The sequence below is a fragment of the Apostichopus japonicus genome, chromosome 4 (genome assembly GCF_037975245.1).
Source record: "Apostichopus japonicus isolate 1M-3 chromosome 4, ASM3797524v1, whole genome shotgun sequence".
Classification (NCBI taxonomy): domain Eukaryota; kingdom Metazoa; phylum Echinodermata; class Holothuroidea; order Aspidochirotida; family Stichopodidae; genus Apostichopus; species Apostichopus japonicus.
Genome location: NC_092564.1, coordinates 19730827 through 19757483, shown reverse-complemented (window position 1 = coordinate 19757483; position 26657 = coordinate 19730827). Strand labels below are relative to the sequence as shown.

Genomic DNA, 26657 nt, shown 5'->3' with positions numbered 1-26657 from the left:
GCATTGATCCAATCAAATTGCGATGAAGTAGTCACATGACTGACGTAACAACATTGAAGGTAAATGATCTGAGTCAACAAAACAAGAAAGTAGACGACCAACAACGAATATGATTCCGCTTTTATGACATTTTTAAGGAGCAAAGAAGTACTTGTATGAAGTGAGTATAAGAAATATATCTTATATATGCCATAATGGAATTCAATTGCAAATCTGTGCGTCATATCCGCCACTATGAAGCACCAAGAAACCGAACTTCTTTAGGTTACGTCGAGTTGGTTACGTTTCTGTTATGTGTCGAATAAGCTTAGTACGCTATCCTAACATGGTTCGTTTTCATAGACGACGTGATGAGTCATCTGAGAAGTGCTATTAGTGTACACTTTTCATATACTAATAAGCTATCGTAACGTTGTACCACTGTAGTGTACATGTATGATATACTAACCTAAGCTGGATTAAACTGTCGTGTTGTGCGCTACCCAGTAACGTTAGAACTTCTACAGTACTAGTCCTAGTTCATTGAACAGAAGTAAGTAACAAAAGACTTAAATGCTGAAGCCTAGGACTAGTAGTTATACTAACATTGTTTTGTAAGTGAGTCACACCATCATAATTAGGCCTTACTAACCTGATACTAGTTATGTCTACAGTCTATTTGAATATAATAATTAAGCCTCAATTCGGTCACAACCTTAAAGTCTAAGTTAGCCCAGTAGCAGATTGGATACAGAGAGTAGTTGGAAACATTGTTTTTGTGATGACTTTGTCAATATACATTTAGCCAAAATATTCTGAAGGATGGGTGAAGGTAGGGTACGGCAGTAATGTGTTACCTCTCCTTTCGCATTTCATTATAAACAATGATAACCCAGTACTGATCTTGGCATGTTTTTATCACTACTAATGTAGGTAATATATAATAAGTAATCACAAAATTATGACAATATGCTTTTTGGCAAGAATTTTGGCCCATTGGTAAAAGTTGAGCAAATGAAGTCTAAATGTAAACATCACGCAGATAACTATGCCCTGCCTTTGTTTACAAATAGAGTTACGGTTCTTGTTCAAAACATGAATATGATGCATGCGCGAGCAAAACGCATTGACGTTGCTATGTGATATTGAAAAATAATTATCACTAGTCTCTGTACAGTAATGAATCAACTGGCAGCAAAGCAAGTAATAACCTGAAGGTATTGTTAAGTATGCCTTTTGAATTACTTACTGTTCTGTGTAAACCTTATTGGAAAGAGACCTGAAGTCTGTGTCAGACATTATGTTATGGTGATAGGTATAGTGTCTGCATAAAAAAAGTACACAACAAAGAGATTAATGTAAGACGGTGAAATGGAAGGTAAAGACAGCTTCTCATGCATGTGTTAACAGTTGTATTAAACTTTTTGTTTATAACCATACGTTTGGTTTTTATGGTGGAGCATGTATTTCTGGCAATCTTACAGCCAACCATCATTACCAGTTGTTAAGTGTGGCAGAAAAATATTGCCATAGCAGAGTGACCAGTTGGGAAGATATATTTAACAAAAACACATGAGTCATTAATTGCTTTGTCTGCAATTGAATCCATGACTGTACTGGGGCCAGGGAAAGTTGTTCACTGTACAGGCTCCAGGGTTCTTCAGTGGGCCTATTAAGTCGAGACATTTGCTTGAGCATGCATTCAATTCTTGTTTTTATACAATTGTTTTGATGGGACACCAATATTTTTATTTGAATTTTTCATTGCCCGCTCTTAGATGAGAATGGGCCACAAGTTTTGACAAAAAAGTACATTGTGTGATTAGTTACTACATGAGAGTACTGTACCAAAATAGACATGAATGCATCAAATTTCACTCCGTATTCCACTTTCAGTTTACATGTATGCAATTAAATAATTTTCAGATTTTCTCAAGTCCAGATATTTCAACGTGCCTCAGTCTAACATTTCTGTACAGTAACTCAGCCACATGACTTCTATTACATGTTAGGGAAAATTTCAGTGTTCAAATTTTGTGTCTACGCAGTTTTTAAAGCTCTGTATTTTGTCTCTTATAATATATTAGTTTCTGTGTACAAAACTGAGACAATATACATCTTTGCACTTGTATAGATAAATAATTCCCTGAGAATCTGAATACATAATACTTCAATCTGATGAGTACATACACAACTTTTAATTAATTGTGTAGTAATTTCAGGAAAAATGCAAATTCAGGTCATCAAGTATGTACATATATATATACTTAACCCCACCAGCTCTTCAGAGATCAACAGCAGTTGTTATAATTGTTTCTCTCGTTTTCAAGTATTGTTTCTCTTTTTCTCTCAGCAAAAGGAGATAAATACAAATCCTGTTCAACTGTGCCAGCTACATTTTGAGAGTTCCAGAAACAAAGTGTTATCATTCTACATTGAACAGAGCAGAGACACATAATCATAAAGAGTTAAAGTCATCATCAAGGAGATATTGAGGCATTGCCTGGTGTGCAGATTGATAGTTTATAAGATTGAGAACCTGCTTCAAGGCAGAATGGACAGTGGCAATGGAAGCAAAGAACTTTCCTCTGGAAATCAATGTCGGAATGGATGTGGATTCTATGGAAGTGCTGCAACCGAGGGGATGTGCTCCAAATGCTTTAAGGATTATCAAAGGAAAAAACAAAATTCACCTGCTTTAGGTAAGGGTTTTCACAACTTTGTGTTTCATCTCTACATAGTTGACATATGAGCAAATTGGCCATTTTCTTAGTTTGTGTGATGAAGTGCAGCATATTTCAGTATAAACCAAGAAAGTTTTGTGCAGACTTATTCTGTGGACTTTATAAGAAGAAAATGGTATCTCTACACTTCATTGACAGGCAATATTTGTGAGATGGTAGATCTTTTGACGGTTTCCCCGCCAAGTCCAGTTTGAATATCTTCAAACGCAGGATCGATTTTTTACATCATGTGATACAACTGTAGGAAACTTTGAATTTGGATGTTGAAATTTCCTTTGCAATGTTGGTCCAGCTTGTTGCAAAATTACAAATAGACAACATAGAGCTTGTTCTGTCACTACTGAATATGTATCAATGAGATCCTCTCGAAGGTATTAGAGGTAGGAACTTAGAAGGAGTGTTGGTTTGAGCAATAATGTTAATCATTCCAGACAGACAGGGACGAAAAAAGTTCCAGGGCAACGTAACTGAAGCAGTGAGAGAACGAGTCTTATCCCCAATCTAAGGTGTCAAGTTTTGTGAGCCATGCGAGTCCTGCTGTGTTGCCCTCTTGTAGTTTCATATCTTCCTGCATGCCTCAGACCAAGTGCTTCCATGCTGCTTAATATTTGCACTTATAATTTGCTTGACAGCCCTAGGTTGTCACACATCTTCTGTTAAGTAAGCATGTACAGTAGTGTTACAATAGAATAGCTTTAGTGGGAAGAGGATTTGACCAGACCAGGCGTGAGGGTGTGCAGATTGCTAGTAAGAAGGTCACATTTTCAACTTCAAAAACTCCCTGCCAGTTATGTGTCAACATTTTTGTCATATCTCAACATTTTTGTAATATCATCTAACCAGTAAATGAACATACTGTAACATTGGTGTTAACCAGTTACGCATGCCACTGAACAAGTACATTTGCATTTCGTTTGCATAATAAAGGTAAAAGAATCTGGTATACTATTACATTGGTTTGTGCCGTGTAGGCTGCTACACAGTACTTGGAGATAAAACTGATAGCTGAAAAGCTGTAGACATTTGTATTAGAAGCATGGCAACCAGAGAGAGTACTATCAGCATAATATCATATTATTGCAGTTGTACGGCCCGCATAATGGCTACTGTGGCTGTGGGTAATCAGTAGTAGTCAAACATGCCTCTAAAGCATCACAAATCTTAAGGGTCTCATGTTTTACAGTGAGCAAAGTATTGCATTGCCAATGATATGTTAGAAGCTTCCAATCACCAGTTAATATCAGTGCTCTGAAACATTCCCTTAACAGTAAGGCAAGGTCCATCAACTTCATAAGCATTTTGCAATGCAGGTAAATTTTTGGGCCATTTCAATGGTATAGATTCTCACTCCCATTTCTGTGTTCGGCATGGATCAGTACACAGTACATAATACTGTATCATGTCTGGATAAGGTCAGTCTAATACTGTGACAAGGACTATAGAACCTCTTAATTTTATTACATCTTGGGAGGATGTTACAGCATTAACTTGTGCAGTTTCTCCCTTAGTTTTGCTATCTCCCACGGGTGCTTTTGTTCAGCCATTAAAACTGGGTAGTACCAATCCTCCTTGCAAGGTTACACTGTATGTTGTCTTTATGACACTGCATGTTTTCTTTATGTTGTCCATAACTGAAGTTGCTTTTTGGTGGCATTTCCGGCATCATGCCAGTGTAACATGACTTTGTTATTATCTTAGATTATTATATGCTCTGCTCTTGAAAGTATGCACCAGTTCTTTGTCTTCTGGGCAAGTTGTTAAAGGTTGTTTTGGAGAGGCAAATTGTTTCAGTTTCGTCGACAATTTTATTGTCCTCAGGACGTAGTTGTGTTCATACCTCGATAAAAAGTATACACAGCTAGAACTGATAAACATGCGTGTATGGAAGTGAGCTCTATGCAGCCTGTGTACACTTCAGGCCTATGAAGCACAATAGTGCACAGTGTGTTACTCACATTGATAAGAGAGACTAGTTATGAGCCTGTTCTAGAAATGAGTTCTTTACTATTACTACGTACAGCCTGTGTATTGCATTTTGGGTCCCAAGTTGAACATACAGTGACTAATTCTAAATTACATGTTTGGTGATGAAACCACTATGTTTAGTTTTGCATTGGTTATCTGATTATGGAAATCAGGTACTATATAAATACTTGCAAGTCTCTTATGTGGGTTGTGCTGTGCACTCTTATGTGGGTTGTGTTTATACATTTGTTTGCCTCAATGCATTAACAGCTTTGCTTTGTTTCAGTTCTGTTGTGCATCATGTTGTTTAAAGTAACTCTAGACCTTAAGTTGAAGATGCACAGCACAACCCACATAAGAGACTTGCAAGTATTTTATAAGTATTTCTGTTAACATTTAGTTTTACCATCCAGTGATCAATGTAACTCAAATCACTTGTCTAAAGGATTATTATTATTTTTTTTCTTTTCAATCACACAGCCACAAGTAGTGCAACTACACCGCCTGGAATGTCTGCAGGCGGAATTCCATCTAGTATCCCAGATTTGCCAGTTTCAACTGCCTCTACGACAACACCTTCCTTAATCCCCACCACCCCTATCAATCAGAACACAGAATTAGACGCAGATGGAGCCAAGGCTATGGCCGCTGCTATCATATCACCATCATGTAAAGATTTAAATTCAGATAAAGAACCATCTCCTAGTCCAACTACATCAAATTCCTCCTCTGACGGTGGTTCAGATGGGGAGAAGGGAAAAAAGAAAAGGAACAGATGCCATACATGTCGCAAAAAAGTCGGTCTCACAGGTGGGTATAGCGTTGTGCAGTAGTCAGATTTCAAACAACTGGTAGTGTTGCAACATGAATCCCGGTATCGTAACTACAACCGTTATTGATTCGTTAATACATAGGTCTAGGCCAGTATGTAAATTGATCAGATATTATTCAAACTAAGAACACAGAAACCAGAAATAAACATGTTTTCTTTTCTTTATTTCAAATAGTAACACGTAGATATTTTTTTTATGTCCGGGATTCCCGGGAATGATACCGAAACGAATGTAATAAGGTTCCGGTTGTTTTCCCGATACCGGTAGTAGTTACACATTGCACTGTGATCAGGACTAGTCAATACCGGGATCGGGATACCGGGATTCACTTGACTACCGGGATCCCGCACAACGCTAGGTGGGTACATTGCTGTTGATCTTGTGACGTTTTGTGCACTTGTCGAGCAAACTCCTGTGCCCAGAATGCTTGTCAGTTTGTTGTAATGCTGTTTGAAAGTTGTTTAGTACATCAAAGGAAGTAGCGATCAAGACTTAAAGATATATGTATCTCATGTTCAAACCAGATCCAGCTTTATGTACAGTGGTTAACTGGGCATGGGATATTGTACTTGTTGATAATTTGGGGGGGGGGGGGCAAAAAGTGGTACTTGACTATGGCAATAAACCTTATAGTTTAAGACTGCAGAGTTATTGCTTGTGAATTGTCCGTAAAGCCTCTGTACGTGCTGTCAATGGTCATTTAAACCAAAAGTGCAAAACTGTGACAAAAGGACTGAAACCATCACACTCTATGTAAGATAACAGACTGTCAACGATTATGTCATATTAGTCAGCGCCAAACATCGGTGGACGTCTATGGTCACTATGCATCTAAGTGTGTCGCAAACTACTCCTAAATGGCAAACCTGATCGACTTCAAATTTTGGAAGTGTAAGCCTGGGGGTTGGCTGTTAAGCCCCCATGAGGTACAATGTAAGAGGCTCAAAAGATCTGACATCAAATGTCATTATGATGATACTTATTTTGGAAATTATTAATATTAAATAGTTGAAAAGTGTCAAATGTTAAGATGATATTAATGAACACAAGATGTGAAAGGTCAAAGCTTCTAAATCATAAGTCACATGCACATCAAACCTGGAGGGGTCTGTGATGATCTGCCATTTTGAGTGATGGCATTGTAGCAGTCATGTAACCAAGTTTTGCAACTCTATGCACTGCCTACGGTATTTGTTGAAAGTGCACTTTGCTGGGTGTTCATACCATGGGTTAACTGGAGTTCCCTGTGTTTTTAGGTAGTGATTTGCATTAACATACAGTACCTCTCATAGTTTGTGCACAGCATATACTTGTAGAGGTAGAGGTCCGGTAGTGGCTGTCTCTGAAGTCGACCTGTTTGGTTGCTTCGATGCAACAAGAAAGTTCTACTGTACCAAACCCATTAATCACAGTGCCTTTATGATTACAGTATTTGAAATTGAATTAAAATAAAAAAAATTGTGCTTTAGTTACAATCTGCAAAAAGGATAACAACTCGCTATTATATTTTGCAAAATTCATCTATACTTTTAACAAGAAGTTTCATATTTTGTTTTGCATTCTTAACTTTTATGTCGGCCAACAATACATATGGTGGAGAATAGCAGACTTAGTTGTTATTGCTCAAAATGTTGAATTCCATTGAGCTAAACGTAACACCTACAGTATGACCTTAAGGCATAAAGATCATTATAGAGTATTTGGGGATGACATTTAAGAATATTTGGGGATGTGTGCTTCTATACTACAAGTACCTCACAATGCTATCTTTAAATGGATATGAAACAGGAAATTTTGTCAAGGAGGAAATTACTCTTTCAATTACTTGTTGCTTTTAGAAATGTACACAGACTGTACATGTACAGTAAGAACGTTTTATAGTAGTAAATTATTTGACTGATTACTAATTTAGAAAAATATGTACGTGTAAGGGAATTTGGACAAATGTTGTTACGTCAGCAAAATTTTGTCAGACTTTCCCTTACATATCTAACAGTTCACCAAATGTAGAATGAAAAAAAATTGTATGCCATAATATTGCAGCGAAGTGCAAGTGTTTTGTTATCCAATAACTTGATGAACCTCTGTGTAGAACTACTTCAGTCTGTGCAGGTCGAGAATGGTTAAAGTTCTGCCTAATTTCACACCAGATCAAATGACCTTGAGATGGGCTATGGATGATATGTCCATCCACCACCACGTCAAGGAATATTGAATTAATTGACCTTCGATCCTCTGTGCTAATATATGTATAATAATTCCTTGCTTTCTTTGTTTTTTGTCTCGACAGGTTTTGAATGTAGATGTGGTGGTCTATATTGCAGTATACATCGCTACTCAGACAAACATGAATGCTCCTTCGATTATCGCACCCACGGGAAGGAAGAAATAAGGAAAAATAATCCAGTGGTAGTAGGGGAGAAAATACAAAAATTGTAATATCAACCAAACTGTCAGGCAGTCATCTTGGCAGCGTTATTTAGAAAAAAGACACCCTTTTATCTGGATGTGACAGAATTATGAAACATTCAAGCATTTTGTTTGCATAAACTTTAGTGTTTTTGTTCTTTTTTTACATGGTATGATGGCCCCTTGCACCATTCAAAACAGCCCCTTATATTCCAACATATATATACGTATATATATATGTATATATATATATATATATATATGTGTATATATATGTGTATATGTATATATATATATATATATATATATATAGATATATATAGATATATATATGTATATAAATGCATATGTATATATCCCATGTGTATGTATATGTATAAAAATTCATCTTACAGAACTGCCCACAATAGAGCAGTAACCTCGTTTGAAGCTCCCTGTTGTCAAGTTCATTCTGTTGTAAAAGCTTAGTCATTTGTGTACAATAAAAGTTGCTGACTGTTGAAATCAAGAGTAAATTAAAAATCAGCAAAGCTACATTATCATTTCATTTAAAAAAATTAATTTGTCTTTACCTCACAACCTTACTACCTAATTGAAATATTTTACACATCACACATTACAACATACTACCGGAATGCTTCAAAATAAGTGCTTAATTGGCCAATGTTGATCCTTAGTACCCATTCACTCTCCTGAATTGTCACTGTTTCATACAGTATAACCTTGCCTTCAAGAAGAATCAAGCTTTTCACTACCCTGCTCGAGATCTTAGACAAAGTCAAATTGGTAAAATAAAGACGGCCTATCTAAACTCATCTTCCCTATCCTACTGTACATTGAAATTCTGCTCTAAAAATCTTATCCAAAACTGAGAAACCGAATATGAAATGTTCATGTGTCTTCCGTCTGTGAGCAAGACGCACTTGTAAATTCCATGTTTCATAACCATGAAATTCTTGTTCAACCATCTGGACAGCCCGCCTCTCATTGAAGAAAAACTTTAAAGACTGTGACTGTAAGAATCTCTAGACGCTTCTCTCGCCGAAACAACCACTCGATGTTGTTTACTCCAAGATTATATTTCTCTCAGCCTGCTTCCTTTCATTTATGAGGGGTTTATAATATAAGGCATTGGGTCATAGCCATGTGTTGCCTTTCACTTCCATTAGCTAGTGTTAACGGAATTAATTCTTTAAAACATGCTACCTGTGAGATCTCCAGTTCGTATGACTCTTACGAATATAAATAAATAAGAAAATCATAAAGTTCCTACAGTACCTGTTTTAGACCAGTTTGCATGAGAAAAATTGTACTTCAGTTTTACATGCTGATTGAAAAGAAATAAGAATGTCGTTTTCAAATGTGCTGAAAGAAAGAAAATTAATTAGGCGCATACTCCTTTCTGTTTGTCGTGAAGAGAATGTTCAGCTTGAAATATCCAGTATGAAATTGTCTGTTAACATACTCGTTTGCACTTGTAATGAGAACGATACAGTGCCGTAAATCAACAAAGGGCACATATCTATAGTTTCCTTGACTTTCAAGGGGCAACGTTAGAAATTATTCAAAACGATATTCTCTATTCTCTCTTACGATGAAAGTAAACCTGATGAACCTAATACAAGTATTGGAATATCTGTGTCTCAGTACACTTAAAAAAGACCGGTCAACTTGTAATATCCAATTACAGAAGTTTACATGCAACTTTTTCTCACTGGGTGTTTGACCGCAGACTGGCTATTCTGTTCTGTGAATGCCTAACCACAGACGTTATGTTGTATTTACTGGGAAGTACAGAAATTACTCACCCTTTTTTTCAAAACTTTTGATTTTCTTTCATTTTATTATTATATTAAATCATTGCTTCCAATCTGTAGAAATACTATATGCACTTTGTCACAAACACAAGAGACACCTAGTCATTGAGTGTGGTGTATGTTTACTGTGTGGATGAACTCTAGGCAAAGCTGATAGAGGAACTGAAGTACTGGTAGCTTGTCACAGATCCTACTCAATGATGTGGAATGCAGCCGACACCCATTTTATGTACTATTCAACAAACAAACAAACTTTTAGTGGTGGCATGTGCAATGTTCACCACTAGTTTGGGTTTCTGGAAAAAACATTCTCATTTGATCATTAATGAATGTCTTTTTTTTTAAATTCAAATTTCCTTCCAGTATCCAAGTTTTGTTGTTGTTTTTTAATTTTATTTGTGATGTTCTGTATCCACCAGCTAGCTCTACTACCAGCGCACTTTAGAATGGATTCTTTGGAAATGGAACTTATAGTAGAGGGTTAAGAGAAAGCACTAAGAATATTTGAAACAATGTATATTAAATAAATATAACCACTTTTTTGACTTGATTATCTATTTAAGGTTATTGGCCAAAAAAAAAATATCTAAAAAACAGTTTGTTTAGGGTATTATGATAATGATGGATGTGTGCTGTAATTACAGATTTATACAGATTGGTATGCCAGTCTCTCAAATCGACTCCTATATGAAAGGGGGGGGGGGGGGGAAGGAACCTTGTTCTTGCGTCTGGGTTTACTCGACTACTGGTATCTTTTTAGTGTGTGTGTGTCCTATTTGTTTTGCTACAAGGAACTATGACAAAATTGGGTTCCTCTTTGTCATGCTGTGTGATTTAGCTTAATTCCTTCTATCATCAAATGTCTATGAAATGCCTAAACAGAAACAACTGTTCTCCTCAGATACTTTGTCCTTAGTTATTATTGTTAACAATATGAATATTCCTTTCATTTCTAGAATCAACATAGCTTTTTTTTTCTTTCTTTTTTTGCCATCCAATTATTAACCTGTAACTCTAGCCATTCTGTTTGTTATTTTTTTTTTTTTTTTGCTGTACAAGGAAAGCCGAACACAGCGCAATACAAACAGCAAAGTCAAAAGTTACAAGGGGAAAAACAACAAAAAGACTTCAACTGGATAAGTGTGTATCATTAATCAATATTATCTATTATGATCAATAATGACTTAGTCTAACTATCCTAACATGATGTTTTGCTATAGGCAGGATGCCTGCAGTGTCATTTTTTAATGCTGTAAGTACAATTTAATCTATAAATTAAGAATAACCTGTTTTGGGTTAACTTTTTCTTCTTTTTTTTTTTCCAAAATTCAATTTTATTTGACTTGCTGTAGTGTTGATAATTAAGATTATTAACCATTATTTGAAGTCAAACTTGTTGACTTGCTCCAAGTGTAGCTTATTTTGTTTTTGTTTATTGTTGTTGTTGTCATGGGTGGTGCTCCAATATGTATAACCTGTGAACTAATCAACTTCCTGTTCTGCATGTGTAAGTTGTATCTGTATTTAAACGCAAAGGAAATTGTCCGTCTAAGTGTTCATCTAGTCGTCTGTTTCTCAATAACTGCACCGTTGAGACTCGACTCTGGAAGAAGAAGAAAAAAACACATTCTGGTTTCACCTCTGTTGTTTATAAGATGTAGTGCCTAGTAGAGTGCATATTAAAAGTTGGTACAGACTTAATAATCAGTGTGTGGTATGTAATCATGATAAAGACGTGGTGGGAATTTCGGTTATAAATTATGAACAAGAGATTTGTTTTTTCCTCTTTTTTTTTTTATACATTAGATTTGAATTGGGCACCATTGGTATGTTATAGTGGTTATTTTAGGTGTGTTCTAGCAATTCTAAACTTGGAGCAAGTCAACAGTGTTACTTGGAGAATGATGTCATCCGTATAAACTATATTATCTCAGATTGTTGGATGCTGAAGAAAGAACATAGTGTTTGAGAATTTTCAATTTGGTGTTATTCCATTTCTCTTTGTTCCTTTGAGACACTGCAGAACCGTTCCACGTGAGAACGGAGTGTTATGAAGCAGCAACTGTATTGCCTCAGAAAGGTTCCTCCCAAGTCCCAAACCCAGCACGATGCCTCTCATTAGCTTCATCGTTGACATTTCTCTTTTTCAAACAATGCTCAAAATTTGATTAGTTGAAGCAGGTTCTGTTTGAGCCTCCAATAAATGTACTTGTGAGTGGGTGGTCAACTTGCCAGAAATCTAATGGAATAATTTTACCACTCTGTTGGACGGTCTGTTTGTTTGGAGTGACACTTCATAGGTTTGGTTAAATAAGTTCATAATTGGGATCTTAATTATGCCAAATGTTTGTGGTTAATTAGATTAGCCTAAAGTACTAGTTGAACAGCTCATTTTAAAAGGTACTTCATTTCATCTTATTGAGTGGAGAGGGGGAGGGAGGTGGGGGGGAGGTGTAGTTTGACCATGCCATTAGGAAAGCATACTTTAACAAATGAAAGTCACTTTGGACAACATAAGTGATATTTGAAATGATGGCATATACATCTTTCACAAATGTATGGTTTGCATTTTCATGTGTGATATATGCTCAAAGTACAAAGAGGCGTGCTTTCAACTTTCAGTCATTTTGCTCCAACCCCTCCCCCGCCTCCTACCCCCCATTAGTTTACCATATTTACAAGACAAGACACCATATATGATCTAAGGCAATTGTTTACAAGACTTACTAACCCATACAGCAAACAGTTTGGAATTATTTCAATTAAACTATAAATGGGTACCTGAATATTACTATGGTGTAAGAACATACAAAGAATGAAAAAAAAAAATATATATATATATATATATATAGCATTCATATGACATAACTGACAATTTCCTGGTAGTGTCGATGACTAACCGTATCAAAATCCTGGAATTTTTTGGGGGAGACTTAAAATGCTCTGTACAGGAAGACATTTCGTTTTAATTTATAGCAGTGCAAGTATTTTATTACTGGTAATTTAAGACTTTTTGGTTCCTTGCTGAAAGCAAAGGAACCTATGTATTCAGGTTGGCGTGTGTGTGTGTGTGTGTGTGTATGTGTGTGTGTGTGTGTGTGTGTGACGCTTAAGCTTGTATGCACGATAACTCAACAAGGGATTGACTGATCATGATCAAACTTGGTGGGTGGGTGGTCCATAGTGAGTAGATGAACCCTATTGTTTTTGGTGCCCACAAAGGTCACCAAAGGTCAGTTATGGTCCAAAAACCCAAAATACTAAAACTGCAATAACTCCCAGTGCCAATGTGCGACAAGGTTGATATTTTGGGACAAGTTGTGAACTGGTTAGGGCAATATTTTGAAACTTAACGGTCATGTGATCTGAGGTCACCAAAGGTCAATTAATGTTAAAAAACTAGTATTTTTGCGATAACTTGAGAACGAATTGTCCGTTAGGGTTGGGAGTTGCTTCAGTGTAATCCAATTGTTGACCCACATCTGGGTGACCCTTGACCTCAATTTGACCTCTGGTGACCTTTTCATGTTTTGGGGATTTTTACAGTTTCGATGCTATTTTCAGATGTCAAAGGTACCTTCCGATCATAAATATCGATAGGTTGACCCCCGTGTGACCTTTGTGTGCGAACTTATATGGGGTCAAAGTTTTCGGTCAGAGTTAGGAAGGCTGTACAGACTTATCGTGTTGATTTTTGGAATCAGCAGATCAAACTACATTTGAAACCAAGGTCAAAAGGTCAAAGGTCACATTAGAAAAAATGTGCTTAGTTTGGGAGAAAACGGGCGAAAAAGAAAATGTTTGGTTTTGATGCTAGATTTGGATATCAAAGGTACCTTCCGATCAAAAATGTCAATGGGTTGACACCCGGGTGACCTTTGTGTGTAAAGTTATACAAGGTCAAAGTTAATTTTCAGACATTTAATGCAATAACTCCCAGGGCCAAGGTGTAACAAGGTTGATATTTTGGGACAAGTTGCAAATGGTATAGAGGAATATTTTCAAACTTAACGGTCATGTGATCCGAGGTCATCAAAGGTCAATTAATGTTAAAAAACTAGTATTTTCGGTGAGAAAATGGGCAAAGAAGAAAATGTTTGAATTCTTACAGTTTTGATGCTATATTCACGTCTCAACAATCAAAATTGTCAATAGGTTTACCCCAGGTGACCTTTGTGTGTGAAGTTTTATGAGGTCAAAGTAAATTTTCAGACATTTAGTGCAATAATTCCCAGTTCCAAGGTGTGACACGGTTGATATTTTGGGACAAGTTGCAAATGGTATAGGGGAATATTTTGAAACTTAACGGTCATGTGATCCGAGGTCACCAAAGGTCAATTAATGATAAAAAACTAGTATTTTTGCGATAACTTGAGAACGAATTGTCCGTTAGGGTTGGGAGTTGCTTCAATTTAGTCCAATTGTCGACCCACATCTGGGTGACCCTTGACCTCAATTTGACCTCTGGTGACCTTTTCATGTTTTGGGGATTTTTACAGTTTCGATGCTATTTTCAGATGTCAAAGGTACCTTCTGATCATAAATGTCAATGGGTTGACCCCCGTGTGACCTTCGTGTGCGGAGTTATACGAGGTCAAAGTTAATTTTCACACATTTAATGCAATAACTCTCAGTTCCAAGGTGTGACATGGTTGATATTTTGGGACAAGTTGCAAATGGTATAGGGGAATATTTTCAAACTTAACGGTCATGTGATCCGAGGTCATCAAAGGTCAATTAATGATAAAAAACTAGTATTTTTGTGATAACTTGAGAACGAACTGTCCGTTAAGGTTGGGAGTTGCTTCAATGTAATCCATTTGTCAACCCGCAGCTGGGTGACCCTTGACCTCAATTTGACCTCTGGTGACCTTTTCGTGTTTTGGGGGTTTTTACAGTTTCGATGCTATTTTCAGATGTCAAAGGTGCCTTCTGATCATAAATGTCAATAGGTTGACCCCAATGTGACCTTCGTGTGTGAAGTTATACAAGTTCAAAGTTAAATAATATTAATGAGGTCACAGGTCAAACGTGAAAAACTCCCAAGTTGCAATAACTTAGCTACTATTTATTGGAATTTTGTCAAACTTGGTATGATGATATTGGTAGATAGTCTCCACACACTGATGTGTGTTGCAATTGATATCATGCATGTTTATAAGGGGGGGGGGCTAGCATTATTTCGTTATGAAAAGTTTGTATGCACAATAACTCAACAAGGGAATGACCAATCATTACCATACTTGGTGAGTGGGTGGCCCATAGTAAGTAGATTATCCCTGTTGATGTTGGTGCTCATTTCATGAATATTAATGAGGTCATGGGGTCAAACGTGAAATACTCCAAATTGCAATTACTTGGCTACTATTACTAGTCGGAATTTCATCAAACTTGGTATGATGATAATGGTAGATAGTCTTCACACACTGATGTGTGTTGCAATTGATATCAGGGCTTAGCATTACTTTGGCAACAAAAGTTTGTGAGCATAAATTACTGTTGTTGTATTAGGGCTTTGTTAGAAATTTCCCTATGAATGGAACTAATGAACAGCAGCAAGGAACCATGAAATGTTTTCATTCTGGTTTTCACATTTTACAAGTTTAATAGTTTTGGGAAGTAAAATATCTGTTGTCAACCTACACATGAACTGATTTGCAACCCATGACTAGAAGCCGTTAAATATTTCGCCATTTGAATTTCATAGTTGTTGACAATACCGAAAGAATTGCCAACTCTTTGTACATGTATTGCCAAGCCAAGACAATGAAAGGTCGAAAAGTTGACAGGTCCATTTTCTCTACATGGGAATAACACACAAGAAGGAAATCCCTCATAAATGATTAACTGTGAAAGATCAATCAACTGCTTGACTAAAATCAACAGTGCAGTCGTTTTCTAGTCAAACAATACAAGGTGAGATATGCCCCCAAAAAATTGATCAGAGGTCATTTTAATGAATCAATATAAACTTCCTACTGTAACATTTCAATATTGGCATTCAACCTGTGGGTTGTAAAAGACTCATGCCAGCAATACAGTGCTTGAATGGGTTTAAATTGTGATTTTCCACAGACCAGTACACACCTACTAACATTATATTGTGTAAGTTTCACTGAAAATTAAAATGAGGTTGTGTAAATTTTGAGAAAAAAAGCATTGATACAATAAAGATACAGCATGTAGTGAACAATAGCTGTGCAATTTAATACAGATATGACATTAGACCTGCCAACCTGTCTTTCACAACGATATGACCGATTTTTTTTGGAATCTATGTTTTCGAATGATTGCTTTTTCAAGATTCCACCTGCAGTTGAGATACTTGGAAAAATAGACCTGCCTGAACTATTAGACACAAGAACACCAATTGTGCAGATGCTCATTATCATAAATGTATGCTAACGAATTTTGTGTTGAGAACTAGACAGTCAAAAGAGCTGCCCCAACCATTCATTAATATGCATGATATTTCTTCCAAAAGCGATGTAGTACATATGCAAAATATGAAAAGAAAACAAACAATTAGTTGTCAAAATATCATGATGGCCATTTAACATGCTCTGCCCAGTTTATTAACATGGATGATTATTTCTAAGGACAATAGGTCACATCTACATCCCATTGGCAATTAGTCTAACATATTACATAGGGCATGAATCAGATTCAAAATTCATGGAGTTCACACTAGCTGGCTTAATACATATACATACACACAAATACACCAACATGACTGCTTAGATTCCTGATCCATTGGAACCAAAAATTGGGACATTTACAAATTTTTCCAAATTCCATCGCCAAAGATCCGGAGATTCAAAATCAGGAGAATTAGGGCGTTCTCAAAGTGTAACAAGGTAGCGATAAAAAATAACATTTTGTGGGATCACCTCTGCGATAACATACTGCGATAACGACTTGTGACGCTATTTGCATCACTCTAGAAAAACGATGGCATAAGCCTTTTGGTACAACAATTTTTTAGTGGCAGATCTGTAACTTCGAATTGGACATTATCTTTGAAAGTCTGTAGTACATATGTATGCCGATAGTATTTAACTGCCTGACTACACTAACTGCCTGACATAGTAATTCCAAGGACTATTCTTCTATGAGCTGCTGGCTGATCTACCTGCTACACTGAAAATATTACCCTTTACCCTCTCTGAGTAATTACTATGTCAACATATTAATTTAAGTACTGTCGAGTATTAAATACGTTCAAGATGCTAATATGCTAAATGGGAAGCACATTACATCCCATAGTGGTTTCCAGAGATTAATATCTCTAGGAGTCTCTGGGGATTTGAAGTTCAAAGTCCCATTAACACATCATCACTTAAAAGAAGTGTAGTACTAAAACTGCTTTTTGTCAATAGCGTCAATGAAAATGAGGTTGTTAAAGTTACAGAGGGAATGACTATAAACGAATATTACCATGCATGATTTGCAGAGTACATTATTTTAAAGCACTCTATGATAGAAAGAAAATATAATGAGATGATAAATCAAGTATCATAAAGAAAGCTTTTCATACATTTACTAAGTAAAAATGAAAGAGATACAGATGCATTATTACGGTATATGAAATTTCAGTTATCATTACGTCAATAGCCATTGCTTTACTACAGTATAGCTAATTGAAGGCACTATGGAAGGAATCTAAAAGACATCATTCGAATACTTTGACAGCAAGAGAAATATAAGCAGCGTATGGAATGAATAGAATTTAAAAGTCTCAAGGTGATATTCAAGGTGCTTAAGTATTGTACTTTTAAATTTCAAGAAAGCCTCAAAAGACAAAAAAAAAATATATATATATAATAAAAATAGTAATAACAAATCAAGGTTTATGAGCTTTAAAACACTTCAAAATGTTTTATAGTTAACTTTTCTGTCATGATATTCCCACCACCACACCCGACCAAAACAGGAAAGGACACCGAAGAAAATATTTGGCGGACTTCACTGCACCATATACAACCATGATTTATATAATACAGAAGCACAGTATCTGTGGAATAAGGTATATTTGCTACTTCTATACTAGAAACCCATATAGTGGAGAATTCTAAAGAGAAAAGAAGAGAACAAATGGAAATGAAGATTTATGAATAATACAAGAAAATTAAAGAGTGAACACAGCCTCTCTTCAGATCAACAGCTGTTTAGCTCAATCCCTTTCTGTAGCCATATGTCAGTAGTTTATACATCACAATAACCCTATCATCTCAGCCTCTTGTTACTAAAGTTCCGCAAAAGTTTTGTACATAAAAAAAAATAAACTAATAATGAATAAATAATTGGGAGGTATATAAGAAGGCATACAGAATGATATTCAGATGATAAGAAAATACACAAAATATATTTTTTTAAAAAGGAGGAGGGAGGGAAGGAGATATGGAAAACATATTCAAGGCTTTAGAAACCAGGTCCAAAAATATTTTGGGAGGTATGCAAATATACTGAAGGTATACTTTTAAAGTCATCAAAATGTCCTTTCTTATGCGAGAGAGACCATGTACATTCTGATCAATAAGATAGCGCCCAATTCCCCTCCCTCCACATTACTAACCAATAACATCACATCAGACTACAACTTTGTGTCAGGGAAATTTATGTCATTTAATGGTGATCTTCCTTGCCTCTTTTTTGTTTTTATATCAGGTTTCCCTTCACTGGACCTTACCGATTGCAACAAACTGATCATTTCCGATAAGCTCTCGTGTGAGGAGCCTGTTAAAACCTTGTCCGATTTCATAGTCCTGTCCGACTTTCTCTCATTTTGTGGGATTTTCTCTGTTTTTGTCTTCGGCCGGGCTCCGCTTCCATGTTTGTTTGGACTCAATTTTCTATCGCCGGTTATTTCCGGCTCGCTATCAGATACTTCACTGGCAAGGTGGAGCTTGTTTTTTGTTGTCTTCCTCTTGGGTGATGGATTCCTGGAAGCGGCATCACCACCAGCTGATGCATGGCGCTTATTCCTACCGCCTCGAATATTCTTATCGGAAGAGAGGACCTGTTCTTTTATCCGTTTTTTCTTCTCCCCCGTAGCTTTGCGGTCACCTTCTGGTACGGCTGGTATTCTCCTCCTCTGTGTATTTCTTGGTCTGACTTCTTTTTCCGTTGGTTTTCCGGCTCCCATTTTCTTGGAGCCCTTTTTCGACGGTCCAGCTCTTGGATTTGCGACTGTTCTATCTTCGTTCTTGATATTCTCGGGCCTTGCAGCCTCCTGCCCTTGTTCATGTTTCCTTGCAGGCATCTGCTCGAGGCTTCCATCAGTAACATTTTCTCCTCTCTCTGTATGTCTTAAGTTTGGCTGTACTGAGGAAGTCCCAACCGACTCCTTATTCTGCTCGGCAATGGACATGTTTCTCCTGCCACCTGCGCCGACCACATTGGCAATATTTTGTTCTCTGGAGGATTTTCTCTGAATGGGTTTGATCCTCCTCTTATTCAGAGCATTGTGAGTCTCTCCTTCTTCTGGGCTTCCTCTTACCGGTTCACTTCTGGTACGAGAACTATCATCCATGTGAACAGTTTCTACGGTAACAGACGAGCCTCCAGACTGGGGTGGAGATTCAGCCGGCTGTTGAACCTGCCCGACTGTATCTTCCGTCTCCATGGCACCAGCATTCAGGGTTCCCTCCTCTGCACTCTGAGAAGTTACCACGGTAATGACTTCATCGTTATTGACGCCCTGAGGATCGCTCCTCTCTTCTCCTCTCGGGTCAGACGGGGCCTCATCCTCGCGGAATTCACCAGTGAAACCACCAGTGAAACCGCCAGGTTGAGGGCTGTAAGGAGGAGGTTCTTCATCTGGCAAGGGTTCTGGCAGCTCTGGAATAAATGCAGGTACAGAGTCCAAAGACGGCATCTGTAAAGACGGAAGATCCGTCAACGATATGTACGCCTCGTTCGATCCCTGTAGGGTGTAGACCGGGATGGTGGGTCCATCTAGTTGGCCCTGGAGATACCCCCCTCTTATAAGGATAGGGGGCATCCTCTGTCTTCCTTGATGGTTACCTTCCCTTCTCGGTCTGGTATTGTCCGGTGGTGATGTGTCTGCAGTGGCCACTGAGTGGTGCCTCGTAACCCGCGAGCCAGAACTTGGTTGGGAAGCTGCGTTAATACTGGATGACCTCTGTACCGTTGCGGCTCTCCTCGGTCCATTGTTTCTATTGGTGGAAGATGACCTTGTGACCTCTTCCACCCTGGGCTGACCAGAAAGTCCCTCTCGATGGCCTCTGGATGTTTCTCGGTTTTCAGGGTCAGTGACATGTTCTACCCCAGTTGAACCTTAATGTATATAAAGAGTGAAAAAGACAGTGGATTTTATTGGCAATCACAACTTTTTGTATGTTGCAATACTTTTCATTATGTACCAAAGGTTTCTTATATTACAGTTTGTAACTTCTGAAAACAAGAAAGATTGCTTTTCCACCCATGTAGCAATCTGTAATGAGAGTCGGCCTACTAAATTTGGAAGGCAAACTTCTAACACTAAGGTTATAAATTTGCTTACAAAAAAGTAGACAAACTGTAAAATATTTGCCATCCAATAAGTCAGATAAATATATGAACATGCAGATGTCCATAAACATTGCAATTGGCTCTACCAGTGACTCATCTCTCCTAACTCTTTCAACCAAATTTTCAGATAATTGTATTAATGTGGCTTGTGTATTGATTAATGTGAGGAAAAACTCAATGAGGGTACATCTAAGCCACAGGTGGACAAAATGTGGCCGGTGGGCATCGTGCAGGCCTGAGGAAAAGTTCTCTGCAGCCCTCAAGATTTCCAAAATCCTATAAGAGTGGCCCACAAAACCTTATGACAAGGAAAATCATAAAATATGTATACTTTGGTGAGTTTGCATAGAGGCCTAGGGCTTTCTTAGTTGTGATAGGATATTTCAACACAATAAATGGATGAGGTACAAAATTTCACCGTGGCCTGTGAGATCAATTTTGTGCCCCTCTACCTCTCCCACCCCCTTTCCCACCCCTCTCCCTATCAGTGTTATAGATATACCAGGAGTGAATGAAGGTAGGCAAAACTTTTTCCCAATTAATTTCACCAAACTGGTTTTGATCTTCCTGTGTGCCATTCAGTTCTCATCAAGTAAATATTAGAGTACATCCTCCCACAACAGTTCACTATCTCCAAAGTCATGAAACATAAACACCTTACCAGCAACCACTTCTTCTACATCTGATGGCCTCTCTTCGGTTAATTTCCTTTCCTGATGAAAGAAAAAACAAAAGAACGTAAGTATATCAAATGGGATATATAAATGGAAGAGCTAGTCTGTCTGTCTACATGGATGTGGAACAAGAGTAATTTTTCAACCTCATTTTCTGGCTTTGCAGAATGTCCAATACGCAGGTTGTATGGACTTAATTTATTTTTCTTTACGAATGCAGCTAGTCTTTTGAACAACAAACATTTCTTGATATAATGATACTAGACTCTTAGTTTTCACAATAGTGTTACAATGGGACAATTGTAAATAATTAATGAAGGATTTGGTTCAAAACTGACCTCATTCTCAGGGATTTGATATCGACACCAGAGGAGGATAGTCAACAGAGTCGTAAAGAGGCAAGCAAAGATGGCGAACCCATACACGACGCAGAAAATGTACAGGAAGTCCTTGAGGGTGTGTTCTACAGAATAACAGGATGTCGCCCCATCGAAGAAGTATTGAGCATTCGAACCTGCAGGACAGAGGAGAAAGGAAACAAATAACTTGGAGAACCGAAAATGCTAAAATGGTTATGGTGAAATATATGGCAATATGAATTGTGGCAAATTCATTGTGAGTTGCAAATTTTGTAGTACTTGCAGACTTGAATCCATACCAAAATATGATGGAATTACCACCAAACTTTCTATTTAGATGCTCACAAGTTACGACCTACGACGTGCCTGACAAGTCATGATTCCTCAAGGAAACCTCCAGTTTATGAAATTTCATTGTCCGCCAGGAAGACATTTAAGTTTTTCAAGAGCCTTACTTTATAACAGCATCAAGAACAATACTTAAGTTCAACAAATAGTTATGTATGTGCTCTTTCTTGATGAGATATAGAGAGCTGCTAGCAACTGACGTCTGATCTCAATACTGGAGGCCATGAATGGTACCAAAGTAGGAGTAACTTACATTAATAGTTACATTTATAACTTTAAGACTAGCCTATACCTTGTCACACTGGTTATTACATATTAGTGTAGATGCCTATAGCCTATACTAAAGGTTTGTTTTAAGACATCACTTGTATTTTTATGATTTACGTTATGGCACCCTAATCCCACCATATATCTAACAATCAACGTTGCCAAAATCAACAATGTGCATGTGCAATGTGCATGTGTTCTGCTAGCTCGTTGTCCACTACCAGTGTGTGGGAAGAATAACAATTCTGTCCCAGTCTTTAAGGGATTTGAAATGTAGCCTTCAACCAGTGAAGACATCATTTTAGTTGACCTTTCATAATGCTATTAAACATAAACTGGGGGTGATTATTAAAACAACTACGACTGCAGTAGGTCAAATTACCCTACAATAAAAATAGGTCAAAGAATAACAGTTTAGTGAAGATGTCCACTTATAGCTTAGTTTCAATAGCACTTGCGATGCAGAAAGTTTATGATTATGTCCTATTAAAGGTCTGCTGATCTTGTGACTTCAACCCAAAAGATAACATATGACACTCACATCCATTTTATATTTTAATAGCAATATAGCATAGTGAATGCATACATGATATGGCCAGTTCTTGGTCAGCTGGCTATGCTACCTCAACCAGAAATGTGACCATTAAACTCACATTACAGACTGCCTGAATTTATTAAGGAGAGGGAGAAAGAAACATCTTACCATCAGTAACAATAGTTTTATTTTGGCTGGTCAACTTGTAACACAGGCATTGTTGGTCCGTCGGCCTCCAGATACACACTGAGAGGCCTTCAATGAATGGCAGGGAGATTACAGCAGTAGTAACGACTTGGACCAGACATACAGCTATGCAAGAAAGACCAAGTACGAAGGCCACAAGAATCTGTTGAAGGCAATCAAACTTGAACCATCAACAACAAATATGACTCCAACATCAATGGCAAATTATTTCATCAATTGATCCCCTCCCCAACCCCCCCCCCCCCCTTTACCCCCACAAAGACTCCCAAAGCAATATAAATGTATTATACCTTATTGTCTCACTTCGAACATATCCAAGTTGACTACTGAGAACCAAAACTTAATTTAATCTTTACAAATAGTTCAGAACATTTGTTATTGTTTGTAGAATGGGGTTCAGACCAGTGACCTCATTAAGTATAAATGCTGAGGCGGTCAATAGGTAGTGGTACCGACCATGCGAGGGCTAGATAGCTCAGTTGGCATAACACAGGGTTTATCAGGTCTAGATCCATTTCTAAATTGGGAATTTGAATTTCTGTGCGATAAGGTCACATCATAGCTTCAATTATTCTCAAGGCTTCTTTTCAACAATTGTTAAAGTTTTCCAATTGAAGTTTTGAATTTTGATCCTTAAAGTCTTATCTACTCATATCTATCAATTTTTTTTTTCTTAATTTGAGAATTAATGGCACTTCTGAAGTCGGAACATTTTCTCTACTTCCCTACCTAACACACAATGAGTCACACTCAATTTCCTGGAACTTGTAGCTTGGATTTGACATTTGTATAATTCCACTTACCAATGGTCGTATGGGTCTAAAATACAGCAAGGCCGTGAAGATCCCTGAGAATACCAGCTAAGGAGGGAAATCATGAAATAAGTGATGTTATGTAATACGTTAATTTTTTTTGGTTTAATAAGCATTTCTTTCTTCTCTCAAATATCATATTTAGTTTGCTGGTAGCAGCTAGAATCACAAGGTAGATGTGCAGTTTTCTTACTTTGTTCTCCTTCCTTTGTATATCAGCTGCAGTCTGCATTAAGACAGAGTGAACATTTGGGGTACCTTCAATGAAATGGTCATCTCACACCCCCTTCCCCCTACCCTTGCATTCTACACTCAGCCCTTCTTTTACATATTTAATTTCTTTCTATGGCTCAGTGACCTCTTTAATCAAAGCTTTCATTGGGTATTGACAGATAGTGTTGGTCACTCTCCATTACTTTCAGATATGAGCCCTCCCTCCTGCACCAACTAACACCCCCCCCTCCTTCCCCCACATATGCATATGGACATAAGAACATGACTTTATCTCTAGGGACAAGAAATAATTGAAGCAAACTAATAATATTTATTCATCTAAGGAGTTTGTAATGAAATGTAATTTTCAAAGGCTATTTAAAAATAAATAAATATATAGTAATTTGAACTTAATTTAGCAAACTTACGACAATGGCAGAGACGTAGTTTGGAATGGCGCCCTCAACATAATGGAGTGAGGTCGTAAGGCCACGTGTCACCAGGTACAGGACAACGATGAGGACACCAAGGACGATGACAAAGGCACCAGAGATGGGAAGTAGTAGTAAGTTATCAGTACAACATAAAGCCCGCCCTCTCTTCATCTTGCATAGCGACAGACTGACCTCCGTTGAAAGACGTCAAAGTTTCCCATAGTTATTGCTGCAAAACTTTAGGGATTCATCAGCTAACACAGTCAATGCATAAACCTCATGAAAGACTTAGATCAATAGACAAGGAATTGGTTAAATGCTGAGATGTTCACGCTGTTTATCAGTTCAGCTTGTGTGATGTCGCCCTCTGTAATGTGTCTCTGGTAAGATCAATGTCTGTAGATTAAGACAAATAATTGATGTTTGTTAACTAAGTTGATATCACAAATAATAATAATCATAAAAATAATAATAATAATAATAATAGTAAAATGCTGTGCATTAAGAACAAAGTAATTTCAAATTAGGTTACTCCTTTAACTCTGGCAATCCTGATGGCAGAAGGTCAAAAATCAAGAATATGGTAATTTTGCTAGATATTTTAAACCATGTCAAAGAAGCTCACGTTCTTTACTTAAACATTAAGCAGATTGGGATATATAACTTCATTCAAAAGAACTATCAGTAACTGAAATTATTACTCCAAAATACTTATTTGATCCCATTATGGTTGATCGTTCGATTCTGATCAACTGTTACACCTATGGACTGTATGTCGTTTCAATATGAATCTATCATCTCGTATATTCATCTGCTATGGGTAAGTAATTTCATGTGGGAGAGAAGTTAGGCAAGTATACTGCAAGTTTCTAGGTTTACTAACAAACAGGCATGGCAACTACATAACAGAATATTTGATCCACTAGATGAAAACTCTGATCCATACTGATTTAAATACATAACTTACATGACATTTATGCCATGTATATTTCAGTGATAATCAGTGATGACATCCCCCTCTCAGTGCTTCCTCAATGAATCCGCAGAGTAATGCTAGAATTTTCTCATTGCCATCCAATGAAAACAAAATTGCTGACCATGTTAGTCTTGGTATCTAGGCCTAACTTAGTTAGAGTGCTACATGTAGGCATAAAGACAAACTAAAACGAATGACAGCATATGACAATTGACTTTGTACAGGGTTAATTATCATTCGCGAATGACACCGAATGACAACGACTAACAATGAAGGACGGTGGTGAGAAGAGATAGAATGATTAACGGAGTGGAGTAAAGGGTTTTTGGTATTCTGCGCAAAAATGATTTGAGGAAAATCATATATTACGTGGTTGCAAGGGGCGGAATAAGAATAAGAACAATAATTTTTTTACAGTAACAATTTTTTTCAATTCCCTAGGTTCAATTCCCTAAGTTTAGGGGGTAAAATCCCACAGGGCAAGTCAAACATCTTGCTCAAGAATTTCCAACAACACCTGTCACAGTAGCAAAATGTCAACTCGGATTTTTGCGATTTTAACCCCGATTTTTTGGGGGGAAATTTTTGCCAGGGGGGCGCCCCCTTGCCCCCCTCCCTTCCCTATGCCACTGTTACAGAGTAGCTCCATAACTGGCCCTTTTCCAGTCCCTTTTGCACCCCCCTATAAAAAAAAAAAAATTATTTTCATAGAAATGTCCAATATAAGGACTCTTCCTGAAATTTTTAGCCGTTTTAAGAATATAGTTTCTAACAATTAATATCAGAAAAATAACGTTAAATTTACTTTTTAAAATCAGACTTACAATTTCGCTTACTATAAGGTGCGTTTGTATCTTGTCCGTACTATACTAGATCTGTAAGCCACGCACTTCGCGTCCACTCGGTTTGCGTGGCTTTAATATACCCTCGAAGTCTGAACTGTGATATCCGGTTGAAGCAAATGTCTGCTCTGTCATTCACTGTCATTCGTTTTAGTCAACGCAATTTTTTAGTGTGTACAACATATTGTCATTCATTATGTGTAACGCAATTGTCATTCGTTTTAGTACTAACACCCTAGGCATAGGCTAGCAAAACAAATACATTGCTGTTGTTCAGTGCAAACTATTTCATCGAAAGTTATAATTTTCCCATTACTTTATGAATGATTTAGCCTAGGCCTAGATTGGCAATTGGTAACCAGTAAAAACTAAGTTAGTTCCTAGGCTGAATAGATGGCCTAAATAGCATGTAACATGGCTAGGCGAGACGTGTCTCGTTAGGCCCGAAGTTCATGTTTGTGTTACTGTTAGGCCCTGTCAATTGCTAAATCTGGAAATAATCAATATTTTGCATTGGCGACATTGCTCTAAACTGACTGTGATACTGACTGACAATATCAGTTGGGATCCGGTTTGTCCTTTTCGTTAGCGAAATGCAGAAGTATAAAACATCTTGAATCACGAAGGACGCGTTCTCCTTCGCAACGGAAAAGTTACTTTAATCTTGGAGGAACCCAGTATGCTACTGAATTATGCCATATACAGGCTAG

The 26657-nt window shown here is 37.3% G+C and overlaps 2 protein-coding genes across 6 annotated transcripts; one reads left to right on the top strand and one right to left on the bottom strand.

Moving 5' to 3' along the window:
- On the top strand, positions 1–11726 carry LOC139966742 (AN1-type zinc finger protein 6-like). Its single transcript, XM_071970065.1, has 4 exons — positions 1–160; positions 2333–2681; positions 5169–5498; positions 7812–11726. The coding sequence occupies exons 2-4, from the start codon at positions 2534–2536 to the stop codon at positions 7958–7960; spliced, it is 627 nt and encodes a 208-aa protein (XP_071826166.1). The 5' UTR covers positions 1–160; positions 2333–2533; the 3' UTR covers positions 7961–11726.
- A 4308-nt stretch (positions 11727–16034) lies between these two features.
- Positions 16035–26657, bottom strand: LOC139966741 (uncharacterized). 5 transcript variants are annotated; one of them, XM_071970061.1, is made up of 7 exons: positions 26501–26657; positions 24124–24525; positions 23474–23530; positions 22632–22812; positions 21293–21468; positions 20942–20993; positions 16035–20046 (listed from the first exon to the last, which is right to left on the bottom strand). In XM_071970061.1, the coding sequence occupies exons 2-7, from the start codon at positions 24298–24300 to the stop codon at positions 18341–18343; spliced, it is 2349 nt and encodes a 782-aa protein (XP_071826162.1). In that variant the 5' UTR covers positions 24301–24525; positions 26501–26657; the 3' UTR covers positions 16035–18340. The 5 variants fall into 5 exon arrangements, with proteins under 5 accessions (XP_071826162.1, XP_071826160.1, XP_071826163.1 ...); XM_071970059.1 differs by having other exon boundaries at positions 26413–26656; XM_071970062.1 differs by having other exon boundaries at positions 26485–26656.